This window comes from Chelonoidis abingdonii, chromosome 26, assembly GCF_003597395.2.
Source record: "Chelonoidis abingdonii isolate Lonesome George chromosome 26, CheloAbing_2.0, whole genome shotgun sequence".
Classification (NCBI taxonomy): domain Eukaryota; kingdom Metazoa; phylum Chordata; order Testudines; family Testudinidae; genus Chelonoidis; species Chelonoidis abingdonii.
In genome coordinates, this window is record NC_133794.1 from 10117992 (window position 1) to 10129869 (window position 11878).

The 11878-nt window shown below is 54.1% G+C and overlaps 1 protein-coding gene across 1 annotated transcript; it reads left to right on the forward strand.

The window, feature by feature from the left end:
- Positions 1 to 7822: 7822 nt before the first annotated feature.
- LOC116827726 (retinol dehydrogenase 7-like) lies at positions 7823 to 11030 on the forward strand. Its single transcript, XM_032785504.2, has 4 exons — positions 7823 to 8288; positions 8799 to 9057; positions 9362 to 9525; positions 10135 to 11030. The coding sequence occupies exons 1-4, from the start codon at positions 7976 to 7978 to the stop codon at positions 10350 to 10352; spliced, it is 954 nt and encodes a 317-aa protein (XP_032641395.1). The 5' UTR covers positions 7823 to 7975; the 3' UTR covers positions 10353 to 11030.
- The last annotated feature ends 848 nt before the right edge of the window (positions 11031 to 11878 follow it).

Consider the following 11878-nt stretch of genomic DNA (forward strand, 5'->3'; position numbering starts at 1 on the left):
GAGTCTTTCGCACGCTGGTGTCAGCGATGTTCTGTGGGTGGCTGATGTCAGTATTCTGGACAAAATTCCCCCTCCGGCATGTCACTTTCAGTTCCCCATAACTTATAAGTTACTTCAGTTTATCTACACGACAGGTTATAAGCATCAAGCCTCATACTAGCTGCTAAAGCCAAATCTTACAGGATAAAAGCCTCTAGGTTCCTTGCATTGCTACTAAATAGAATAAAGCAGAATAACAAAACACTGAATCTAATACGGGTAAGTTGGCCCACTGGGCTACAGGTGCTGAGAACCAAACAGTGGGTCAGACACTTGCTCTGGCTCTAGGTGGCAGGACCCTTCCCAGCATTGCCCCCGTCCCGTCAGGGTTATGATCCCCTCCATGTCTGGCCCACAGGGGCCCTTGGCTGGGGGCATCTCCCTGTGCTGGGCCCGCTGCCCAGGGTCCCTCTCCATCTCCCCAGCTTCTCACCGCACCTGGTTCCTGACTGCTCCAGCCCCAGCCCCAGCCCCACTCTGCCTCAGCATGGCTGCTGCTCTGCCTCCAGCTCCTGGACCCTGGGCTGCTTCTCTGGCCCCTCTGGCTCTGGTTGCTGCAGTTCTGCTCCCAGCGCAGGTCTGCTCCCTGGGCTGCTTCTGTGGCTCTGCTCCCAGCCCCAACCAGCTCCTTGGGTTGCCTCTCTGGTTCTCCCTGGCTGGTGCAGCTCTGATCCCCAGCTCAACTCGGACCTCTGCTCTCCCCTTAGCTCAGCCCCGCTCTCTTCCGGGCAATTCCAGCTCAGACAGAGAACAGGACCCCCCTGACTCCCTCATTAGCCTGCCCACCCTGTCAATCAGGCTGACCTGGAGCACTGGCCTCTCCCCATTGTTCCTGGGGACTATCAGTCTCAGGGTCCTGATTTCCCCTCGACCCTCCCCCTTTCTTTCGGGACTGAGAGCTAGCAACCAAAACACCCCCACTGGGTTTTAGTAAGGGGTCAACAGGCCCTGTACACATGCACTAGGCATCTAAGTAAGCAGGGCTGAAACGCAAGGCCTGCGGGCTGAGGCCTGTAAGATACCAGCTTAGCCAGACTAGGCTAGAAGCCTGAGAAATGCTTGACATGAGGAAGTGACCAAAGAATGAGCCAATGCCATGAAATGGCTGGAAGAGGTGTGCCAACAGGTGTGTGTGCGCAAAAAATGAACTGCAGTCTACTCATCATGAGTAACTGCCAATGATACTAAAAGGAACTACAACCGACCGATGAAAAACAGGAGATCCCCCTAGTCTGGGAGGGACACGGTGTGAATAAGGAATGAGGGATGGGTGCTGTCACGCATGTTTGCAGAGTGTCGGTGTAGCCGGCAGCACAAGAGAAAAGAGGACTCCTAGGCTGGGTAAAATGAATTCCTGACTGGAAAACTCTGGCAGGAACTGCCGCGTTCCAGAGGGCCAGGCAGCCATCGGACGCTGAGAGGATCGCTGAGGCGGTGCGAACCAGACGGCTGTATTTGTAACTTGGGCGTGGGGCTTGACAGGATTTCTCTACGCTTGGGTAACCAGAACCTTAACTGTAACTCGAATAAAAGTGGTAACACAGACTAGCCCATAGAGCTGTGACCCTCTGGGTGGCCTTCGTGCAGCCCTAAATGTGTAGTGAGCAGCAGAGGGGACTTTCACCCTGAGGAGCTCGCAGCTGTAGCCATCCGAACTGAACCCACACTGGTGTACAGACAGCATCACTTTAACGAAAATAAACAGCTAAAGCAGGAAATGGCAGAGAACCGGGAGGGGGGCACCTCCCACCTGCCCTTTACACTGGGTGAAATCTGGAGTGACTCTGGAGCTCAGACAGATACTGGGGTAACCTAGGAGGAAATGCAGCCTGCTTCTCTCCAAAGGGACGCGGCTGGGAGAGGGGTTGGGAGGGACACACGCCTCCCAGCTCCCGGCTGCAGGGAAGGTGAAAGCTTTCATTCTGCAACCAGCAATTTCTCCCTCGGTGCCCATCTTGCTCCAGCATGGGAGGGGCAGTGAATGCGCTCTGTCTCCCTGACCCACCGTTGGGCTCTGCCCCGACCCTGGCAGGGCGCTGGGCCTTGCCCCCAGAGCCAGGAAAACTGAGATTTGCTAGAGTGCAGGAGGGTTAATTATTTCCCTGCAGATAGCAGAGGCTATCTGGGTTCGTTTGCACCCAGAGCAGGGTCCAATTCTGATCCTGACCCTCATGCAGCCCACACGCCCCAGCCCACAGAACCGGCCAAGAGAGGGGGGTGGCTGGGCTAAAGTCCCACTTACTTCAGGGCACCAGCCTCTAACTCTGGGGGTCAGGAGGACACGGTCCTGGAGCTGCCAGTGGGATTCCTAGGGACGGATCTGGCGTAGGTCCCTTCAGTAGGAAATCTGTCCCAGCTTCTGGCCCCGCTCTGCTCCAGCAGGACTGATCCTGTGCCGTGAGCATCGGGCATGGGCCGAAATCTAGGGCAGGCTGTGACGGTGGGAGCCAGCTGAGGTCACTCAGTCAGGGTGAACTGCAAACAAAACGGGGCAGACAAACCCCAATGCTGGTGGATATTCTAATACTTAGGGTACGTCTACACTGCACGATTATTTCGAATTAGCTTAAACCGATATTACAAAACAGATCTAATAAAATCGGTTTAGCGCGTCCACAGTTTAAGCCCGCCGGTCCACCAAAAGTTGGGGGGGGGAAAAATTCCCTGGGGGAAACAATCGATTGTTGGGGCGTCCCATGGGGTCCTAAAAGTTAAACCAATAATTCCGAATTTTGTTCCCAAGGAGCGGTTTTTTTTTGGCCAACTGGTGGGGGGTAAGCCTGTTCCCTCAAGTTTTTGATCCCTAAAGTTCTTTCCGCCTTCCCCAACAGGATCCCGCCGCGTGGTTGGAGCAAAAGCACAGTTTGGGGGGGGGTGCCCTGTGCGTTCATGTCGCCTGCGCGCCGAAAAAGACGAACACAAAAAACAATTTGGCGTCTGTCGTGCTGGGTTTGGGTTTCTATCTGAGGGCCACGGGGGGTTATACAAGCCCCTCAAAACACCCTCCCCCTTTTTGTTTGAAAGGAAAAGCAAGAAACCCCCACCCCTTTTGGGGGCGTCCCTTGTTTCCCCCCGGGCCGGCGTTTTTGGCAAAATTGAGCAAAACGCTATAGCCCCACAAGCCCAATTCTTTTTCCCCCTTTTTTTTTTTCACGGTGGTTTGGGAGGGGGGGGGGGGAAAATTTGGGGGGAAGATACTGGAAGGAAGCCTTTTTTTTTTTTGTCCCCCCTGGAAAAAAACCTCACGCCAAGAAAAACCAATTTTGGGTTTTGGGGGGGGGTTTGGAAACCTACCCAAGGACGCCAAAATTTGGGGAAAAAAAGCCCGTTTCGAAAAGGCCAAAGAAAATGCCAAATAAATTTTTTTTCAAAAAGAAACACCTTTTTTTGCCCCCTGTTTGGAAAAGCTGGGTGGCACAAATAAGGCTTTTGGGGAAAAAAGTTTCCCCTCCTCCAGTACCCCCCCCTTCCCCCCTCCCCTCCCACTTCAAACATGAGCCCGCGCTCCCCCCATTGGAAAAAAAACGTCCCCGTCCCTGGGGCTTTTGTCCCCCCCGTTGTTACGCCCTTTTTTTGTTTTTCCACGGCGAGAAATAGCAAGCTGGGTTTTGTGGGTAAAATCCCCCTGGGATGGGTTTTTTATTCATACGCTTTTTTCGCGCAAATGCCCTGCTGTTTGGCCAACTTCCGTTGTTTTCGTTAAAAACGGAAGGCTTTTTTGGGGGGATAACCAAACACAGAAAAAAACCAAATTTTGGGGGGGGGGTCCCCGTCCCCATTTTTTAACCAAACCATGCGGAATCAAGAAAAACACCCTAAAAGTTTTAAAAAATCCTTTCCCGGGTACGGTCCCTTATTTGCCCCTTGGAAGCCCTTCTCGTTTTCCCCGAATTTCTCAAAAAGAAACCCTTGCCCCAATGCGCCGCCAGGGCCCCCGGTGCCCCCCTGAAAATTCAAAGAAGCTAAAAAAAAAAGCCGCCTTGGCGGGGGGGCCGAACGCTAACAGGCCCCCTCCCAGGAAAAAGATGGTAAATTGCCCCAAAAAAAAAAACGGTTTTTCCGCCGGGGCCCCCCTTTTTTTTTTTTTTTCCTGTTTTTAAAACCTGCCCCCCGTTGCCTCATCCTTGAAAAGTTTTTTTTTTTCAAAAAAGAAACATTTGCCCCCTTTCCCAAGAAGCGGTTTTGTTCCCCAAAGTTTTCGGCCTGGGCCACTCTTTGGGGAAATTGCCCCCGGCCCCCGGAGGGGGCCAAATTAACCCGTCGGAAAATTTCCCACGTTCCCCCCCCCCGCCAACAAATGAAAAAAACCCTAATCCAAAGTTAAATCCAACGCTAATCCCGCATTTTTTAAAGGCCGGCGTACTGCTCTTCGTTCTCCGTCTCGGGAGGATTTCCCCCCCGAAAATTTCGGATTTTTAAAAGAAAGGCCCCGTTTTTAAAACCTTTTGGAAAATATGTAAATTTGAACCCGACGTTTCAATGGGTTGGAAAAAAAAAAAACGGAAAGACAAAGCGTTTTTAAAATCCGGTTTTATAAAAAACCGGCCCCATTAACCGCGATTAACAGTCCCAACAAGTTGGGGGGTAAGACCCCGGGGGCCCCCTTAGATTTTTTTTAACCCAAACCAGCCAAACAAGAAAAACAGCCGTCCTATAGGAAAAAAATTCAATTGGGGTTTTTAAAACTCAGAAAGTTTCCAAACCCCCCGCAATTCCCCCTTAAAGTGTCCCCCAGCCCCCCCCCTTCAAGGCCTCCCATCCAGGAAAAACCACAAACAAACACCAAGAGAAATATTGGAAAAAAAATTGATGAAAAAAATTTCCCGAAAAAAATCCCCTTTGAAATTCCTCCCCATCATATAAAAAACGAAAAAAGGGGTTCTTTTCCCCCCAATTCCCCAAAAAGGGAATCAAAAGGAACATACCCCCAGGGGGGTTTTTTTTTTTTCCCCCCAATTTTTTTTTAAACCGGGTAAAAAGCTTTCTTTACCAAAATTACAAAAAAAACATATTAAAGCCCAATTTTTTTAATACTAGGCCTTTAAAATTTTATTAAAAAAGAAAAAGGAGGAGAGTTATTTTTTGTTGTTTTAAAAAAAGCCCTTCCAATTATACCAGAAAAACACGAAAAATTTTGAAAAATTTCCAAATTCCCCTTTGAAAAGGGGTTTTTCCCCAGACCCCACAAGCGAAAAAGAAAGAAATTTGAAGAAAATTCCCCCCTTTGTAAAGTTTGTCCCGCCCAGAAAAAAGTCCCCCCTTTCAAGAAAAAAACCTAAGTTTCCCCCAGAGGGTTTATAAAAAAGTCCCCCCCGCCCCCCGAAAAATAATTCCCCAATAATTTCCAAGGGTTGATTCCCCCAGTCCAGTTGGAACCTGGGGGGGAAATTTTCCCCCTTCAAATTTCCCTTGTTGGCCCCTTCAAAGGTTTCCCCCCTCCTCTTTGTGGGGGGAAAAACCCCCAAAAAGCAGAATTTTTTTTTCTTGGGGAGAAATGGAAAAAGCCCCAGTGATCCGTGGGGTCCCCCCAGGGGGTTTTTGATAAACCATTTTCCCCTGCCCCCCAGCTTTTTTCGCCTGAAAGAAAAAAAACCCAATAGGCCCTTTAAACTTTCCTTTTTCCCTCTCCCCAAAACATTCTGGGCATTAGCCCCAAGGGGAAATTTTTATTCCCCCCCATTAAAGTTTTCAAAGAAAACATGTACAAAAGGGTTGGACCAACCAAACCTTTTCCCCACCCAAAAAGAAAGGACACAAGAAACAGGACAATGGATTTACGAAAAATTTTCCCCCACCTTTCCAAGTAATCCCCAAATCATAAAATTGGGTTTTTATATCCCGCCCCTTTTTTTGATTTTCTTTGGGGGAAAAATTTTAAAACCTAATAGCAAAAAATAGAACAAGACCCTTTTTGGGGTTTTTTTTTTTGCCCTTAAACATCCAAGCCCCCCCCCCCCTTGGAAAAAGCCCACAACCCACTCTGCCCCCCCCCTTTTGGGGACAAGAAACTCTTCTTTTAAAACAATGCAAAAGGCCTTGCCCATTTCCCAAAAGGTTTCCTGGTTTTCAAAATTTTAACCAGGATTTTCCCCCCCCCCCCTAAATAGTTTTTCCCCCCCCCCCACAAAAAAAAGTTTTTCCCACCCATGGGGGGGTTCAAAGGGTCCCCCCAAGGGCTGGAAAAAGTTTTAAAAAATTTTAACTCTTTTTTCCTGGGCCCTATAATTAATGAAAATATTTAAAATTTTACCACTCAATAAAACGTTCCCCCCCAACACAACGGGGGGCAAAACTTACCTTGGTTTTTGGTTTTTTCCCAGGACCCCGGCCCCCCGCCCAATTGGGTCCCCCCCCCCCCCCCTCCCTCCCAAGTGGGCCCCCCCCTGGGAAAAGGGAAAAAGCCACGCCTTTTCCCCAAACAAAAGGGGAAATTTGGGTCCCCTCTCAGTGGCCTGGAGGAAGCAGCTTCCACAAGGATATCAGAACTGGTGGGCTCTTGTGTCGGGTCCTGGTGGGATCTTTCCTGGGTGACCCCCAGGGCTTTGCCACCCAGTGACGAGGACAGCGCCAGCCCAGGAAATACCATCGCTTGCCAGCCGGTCCCTCTCAAGCCGCCAGGCCCCACTGCTGGGGTCCTGGAGCAGCCGGTGGGTTCAGAGCTGGAAGCTGCAGCCAAGAAATGCGGCACCGCTTCCCTGGCAGGCTGGAACCAGTCACTTTAAATCCCAGGCAGGACTTTCCCCAGGGGTTGGCAGCCTTTCAGAAGCAGTGGCCGAGTTTTCACTTACTCACTTTAGCAGAAGATTTCACAGGCCACTCGTACATTGTAACTTTTTTTTAGAAGTTTCTATAAGTCTATATCGGGGTCGGCAACCTACAGCATGTGAGCAGATTTTTAATGGCACGCTACTGCCAGCCGGGGTCCTGGCCCCACTGAGCCGCCCCGCCCCCGCCCCCGCTCTCTCCTGCGGGGGCAGGAGGCAGAAGCTTGGTCCTGCTGGCAGCCAAGCTCCCTCCTCCCCACGTGTTGCCTTCCTGCGCCTCCCTCTCTCCTGCCCTGTGCCCATCAGCTGACAGACCTTGTGAGGGGAAGCAGAGCTCACTGCACAGGGCAGGAGGCAGAGAAGAGGTAGGGACCGACGGGGTCCCGGGAAAAGGGGTGGAATCGGGCATATCCCCTCCAGCCCCGTGCCGCGATGAACCGCTCATGGCAGGGGGCTGGGAGCACCCCCCCCGAGCCAAGCACCCTGTAAACTTTTCCCCTCCTGTTGGCTTTTAAACAACCCCCTCCTGGATCCTGGACAGCCCCTGGGAGCGAGACTCAGTTTCCCGCTGTCACCCCTTCCCCGGCGATTTTTTTCCCTTGCCCTCCTTGGTGCCATTTTCTTCCCATCACTTTCCTCTTGCCTGACCCGCGTCGGGTTTAGCCAGCGTATTTTCCAGTATTGGACCAGGTCTCCAAGCGACCGATCAGACCGGGCCTTTCTCCAGCTGCCAGGCTCCGAGGGTTCTCTCACTGCACTTTTCTCTCTCCCTTTTGGGTATGTCTGTCTGGTTCGGCCTTCCAGGAAATGGGTTTGAACATTAACAAGCCCTGCAGCTGCACCCCATCTCAACTAACACCCCCCCCAAAAGGACAGGCGGTAGCATGTTTACTGCCATCTAAAAACACCGTCAGACGGGGGTAAAGGGAGATGGTTGAAAGGAAAACCTGGCGTATCCCTTTGCATTTCAAAGGTTGCACTGATTCATCCCGTGTTTCCTCCCCATGTCTTGAATAAATAGTTAAGATTCCTAACGGGGTCTTGGCGGCTGAGAACCCCCGACTAACGTTGACTATTTAGCACTGTCCCGCTGCAGGATCACGTTGAGAGCAGGAGCTGTTTAACTCCATCCACGGTCAAACAAGCCACCCCCCCAGAGTCCGCCTGTGAGCATGTGGCTGTACCTGGCTGCCCTGCTGGGGCTGTACTTCCTGCGCCGATGGTACCGGGAGCGGCAGAGCGTTGAGGGCCTCCCGGAGAAATATGTCCTGATCACCGGCTGCGACTCCGGCTTCGGGAACCAGCTGGCCAAGCAGCTGGACGCGCGGGGCCTGCGGGTGCTGGCGGCTTGTCTCACCCAGCAGGGCGCGGAGCAGCTGAGGAAGGCGACGTCGGAGCGGCTGCAGACGGTGATCCTGGACGTCACCCGCACCGACAGCATCGCCGCAGCCACCGCCTGGGTGAAGGAACAAGTGGGGAACAAAGGTGCAGCTTGGACGAGATACTGGTGGTTATTGCATGGGGCTGGGGCTGGGGCTGGGTCCTGCCCCCTCTGCATGAGGTCTCGGGAGCCTTGACCGTGCATTAATGCCCTGCCGATCCTTCACCCGAGGCTGCAGAGGGGCCGGGGGTGGGGGCAGTGGCTGGCACAATCTCCATGTTTCAAAGTTGTGCCGGCAAAGTGCATCCTCATGGGGGCGGGTTTTCGCTACCAGAGCTGGGTGGGGAATTTCCGACACTCCCCCACAAACTCCCCTAAGGAGACAGGCAGGTCTGGGCACAGGGACAGGCCAGATGGGCTTTCAGAGCTTGAGTTGTGCTCAGCTGGGAGGGCCCAGCCCCATGTGTCCCAGCTTTGCTGCCCCTCACTACCTGCCCCCCTGCTCTGTAGCAGGGGAGAGCAGGAGGGGATATAGGGCCTGATTCTCCGAGCACCTGGGCCGGAGGGGACTGGGAGACGAGCCACCCCCAAACCCTTCTGTCCCCTCTGCCCAGGGCTCTGGGGCCTGGTGAATAACGCAGGGATCGCATTCCCCACGGCTCCCAATGAGTGGCTGACCAAGGACGACTTCGTCAAGGTGCTGGACGTGAACCTGATTGGCCTGATCGAGGTGACGCTCAGCTTCCTGCCCCTGGTGAAGCAAGCCAGGGGCCGGGTCGTCAACGTGGCCAGCACGATGGGCCGCGTGGCCATGCTTGGAGGGGGCTACTGCCTGGCCAAGTACGGGGTGGAGGCATTCTCCGACAGCCTCCGGTGAGAGCCATTAATAGGCACGTCCGCACTCGTGTCCTCACCAGGGACGGGTTTGGCCCAAGAACCTCGGGGCTCTGGGAGGGTCAGCAAAGCTCTGCCTACGTAGAGTAACCCTTACTGGTCTCCAAACTCCCCCACCACACACTGTGTGTCTGGGACCACCCCATAACTGGAGACTCCCCCGTCTCTGCCCCCTGCACCTTCCCTCACTCCCTTTGCATCCAGCCTTCCCAACTCCATGGGGGGGGGGTGGTCCTGTGCCTTGGGGGGGGGCTTCCGTAGTCACGTCGTTGTTCCGTTCCAGGCGGGAGCTCCTTCCTTTTGGGGTCAAGCTCTGCATTATAGAGCCGGGCGCCTTCAGGACACAGATCTTAAATTCCCAGCTCTTGCAAGACATGGTGCAGGAGGTGTGGGGCCGGGTCCCCGCCGAGATCAAAGAGTCGTACGGACAGCGCTACTTCGACACCTGTGAGTCCGAGGGGGTGAACGGGCCGGGGCTGGATTCTCCGGGGGGGATTGTACTGGATGAGGGCAGGGAATAAACTGAGCCCTGCTGATGCTTGGGGGCTGCTGCGCTGCGGCTGGGGTGGGGCTGGACCTTTCTATTCCAAAGCCCGGGGGGCTCTTCTCTGAAGCCTCCATTGGGCCCAACAGCCCCCATGGCTTTGAATACGCGGCCAATGGCAGAGGAAGGGGTGCAGTCCGGTTTCCCAGGGCCAGGCTCATCCTCGCAGGACTGGCTCCTCCCTCATGTGGTGCCACGCACCAGGTGCAATGCAGGATCCCGTGCTGATCTGGTAGCAATCCGGTGCGCCCCATAGCTCCGAAATCCCGGGATCTATTTCTGCTTTGACGGTGGCGTGTACACGCACGTGCTGTCCGGTGGCTCGAACCATGGTGGCCCTAGAAGCTCCAGACCGTTTCCCCTTCGTTCCGCTCCTGTTTTGAAGCAGGAAGGTCTGATTTCAGTCTCTGTGGCCACTTCGAAGTGTGTGTGTGGGGGCTCACACGCTCCCTTCTCGTCAGTCTTCCCTACCCCGGGCCTGACTTCGGCCTCGTTTGTATTTCCACATGCAGATTACGAGCAATTCCTACAGCTCGTAGCCACGGCCAGCCCCAACCTCTTCCTGGTCACTGACTGCATGGAGCACGCGCTGACGGCCCGCTACCCCCGCACCCGCTACTCCGGGGGCTGGGACGCCAAGCTGTATTATATCCCGGTCTCTTACTTGCCAACCTGGTGCCAAGACTTCCTGCTGACTCTACGGGAGCCCAAACCAGCCCATGGCATCTAGGGGGAGGCGGCGAAGCCACCCAGGGGGCCTGCGCGGGCGAGATATTACGGTTGAGATGGCAGCTTCTCGCCATGTAACTTACTAGCTTCTGGGGTGCAGCGCGTTGCTTGGTTTCAAGCCAGCGGGGTGGGACTGATCAGGTGTCGAGAGCCAGGTAGGGTGAGATGTTAGTGGGGTGGGGGTAGGGGTTCTGCTGCTTTCGCAGACCAGCTTCTGCTGGGTCCTGCTCATTTTCTGCTTCACTGGAATGCAAGGGGCTTCACCGTGCCGATGGGGCCCCGGGTGTATGAATCGAAGGGAGGCACAGGAGAGGTCTGGGCTGCTCGGGCAGTTACGGGAGTGCGGCAGGATTCAGGGGAGCTGGGTGCCATTTCTGACTTTGTCACAGACTGACTGCACAAATCATTTGCCATGCCTCAGTTTCCCCATCTGTAGAATGCAGGCAGTACATCTTCCTGGGTTTAAACTGTGAGCTCTTTGGGGCAGGGACTCTCTCTCACTCTGTGTCTGTGCATCACCTAGCACAACGGGACCCTGATCATGGTGAGGGCCTCCAGGTCCTACCATAATACATGAAACAATCAATTTAATTGCATTGAACTCTAGTAAAATCACTGGTTTCAGGCTCAGGCATGGGGATGGTAGAGGCCTCTCTGGCCTTTTTTGTTTAGTCGCAGAGCCAATAAATTGTTGCAAAAACATTCGTGTAACGACAGCTTTTCCAGTCCAAAGAAGACCAGGATTGGGGTCGGTACCAGCTCCGATACATACATCGGCCTTCGGAAACCTGTCAAGCCAGGCCAGGCCAACGGGCCGGGGCACCGCTTAACGCTTCCTTTCAGCACTTGTATTCGCTCCCCCCTTGGTTTGTGGCTGGGGGCAAGTCTCTGCTTGCAAATCCCACCAGGTTTCTGGGTACATCTCTTGTTTCCTTCTTCCCTGTAGCTCCCTAAAAGTGGGTGGGCCGCCAGCACCCAAACCATGGCCCCGCCTCATGCTGCCCCTCCCCATGAGGCCCTGCCCCCACACTGCCCCGCCCCACCCAGGCCCCACCCCACCTCTTCCCCCGAGACCCTACCCCCCGCTCACCCTGCTCTCTCCCGCCTATTGCTCACCCTTATGGCCGGTTAAAAGTGATGGGGCCATGGCCCCCGGCCCTCCAGTTCCGGTGCCCCGACTCCGCCATTTACATTAGTTGAACCTGTAAGTGATCTGTGCCCCATGCTGCAGAGGAAGGCGAAACCCCCCCAAGGTCTCTGCCAATCAGACCTGGGGGGAAATTCCTTCCCGACCCCAAATCTGTTGATCAGTTAGATCCTGAGCACGTGGGTGAGACCCACCAGCCAGACACCTGGGGAAGATTCTCGGTCGTAACTCAGAGCCATCTCCAGCCAGTGTCCCGTTCCCGGCTGCTACGAACCATGTGGTTTAACAAAGTGAAGGTTAAGTGGGTGACTTGGCCAGTCCATCTGGGGAAAAAAAGATTTAACAACGGGCTCTTCACTCTCACAGAGAAAACGCTAACA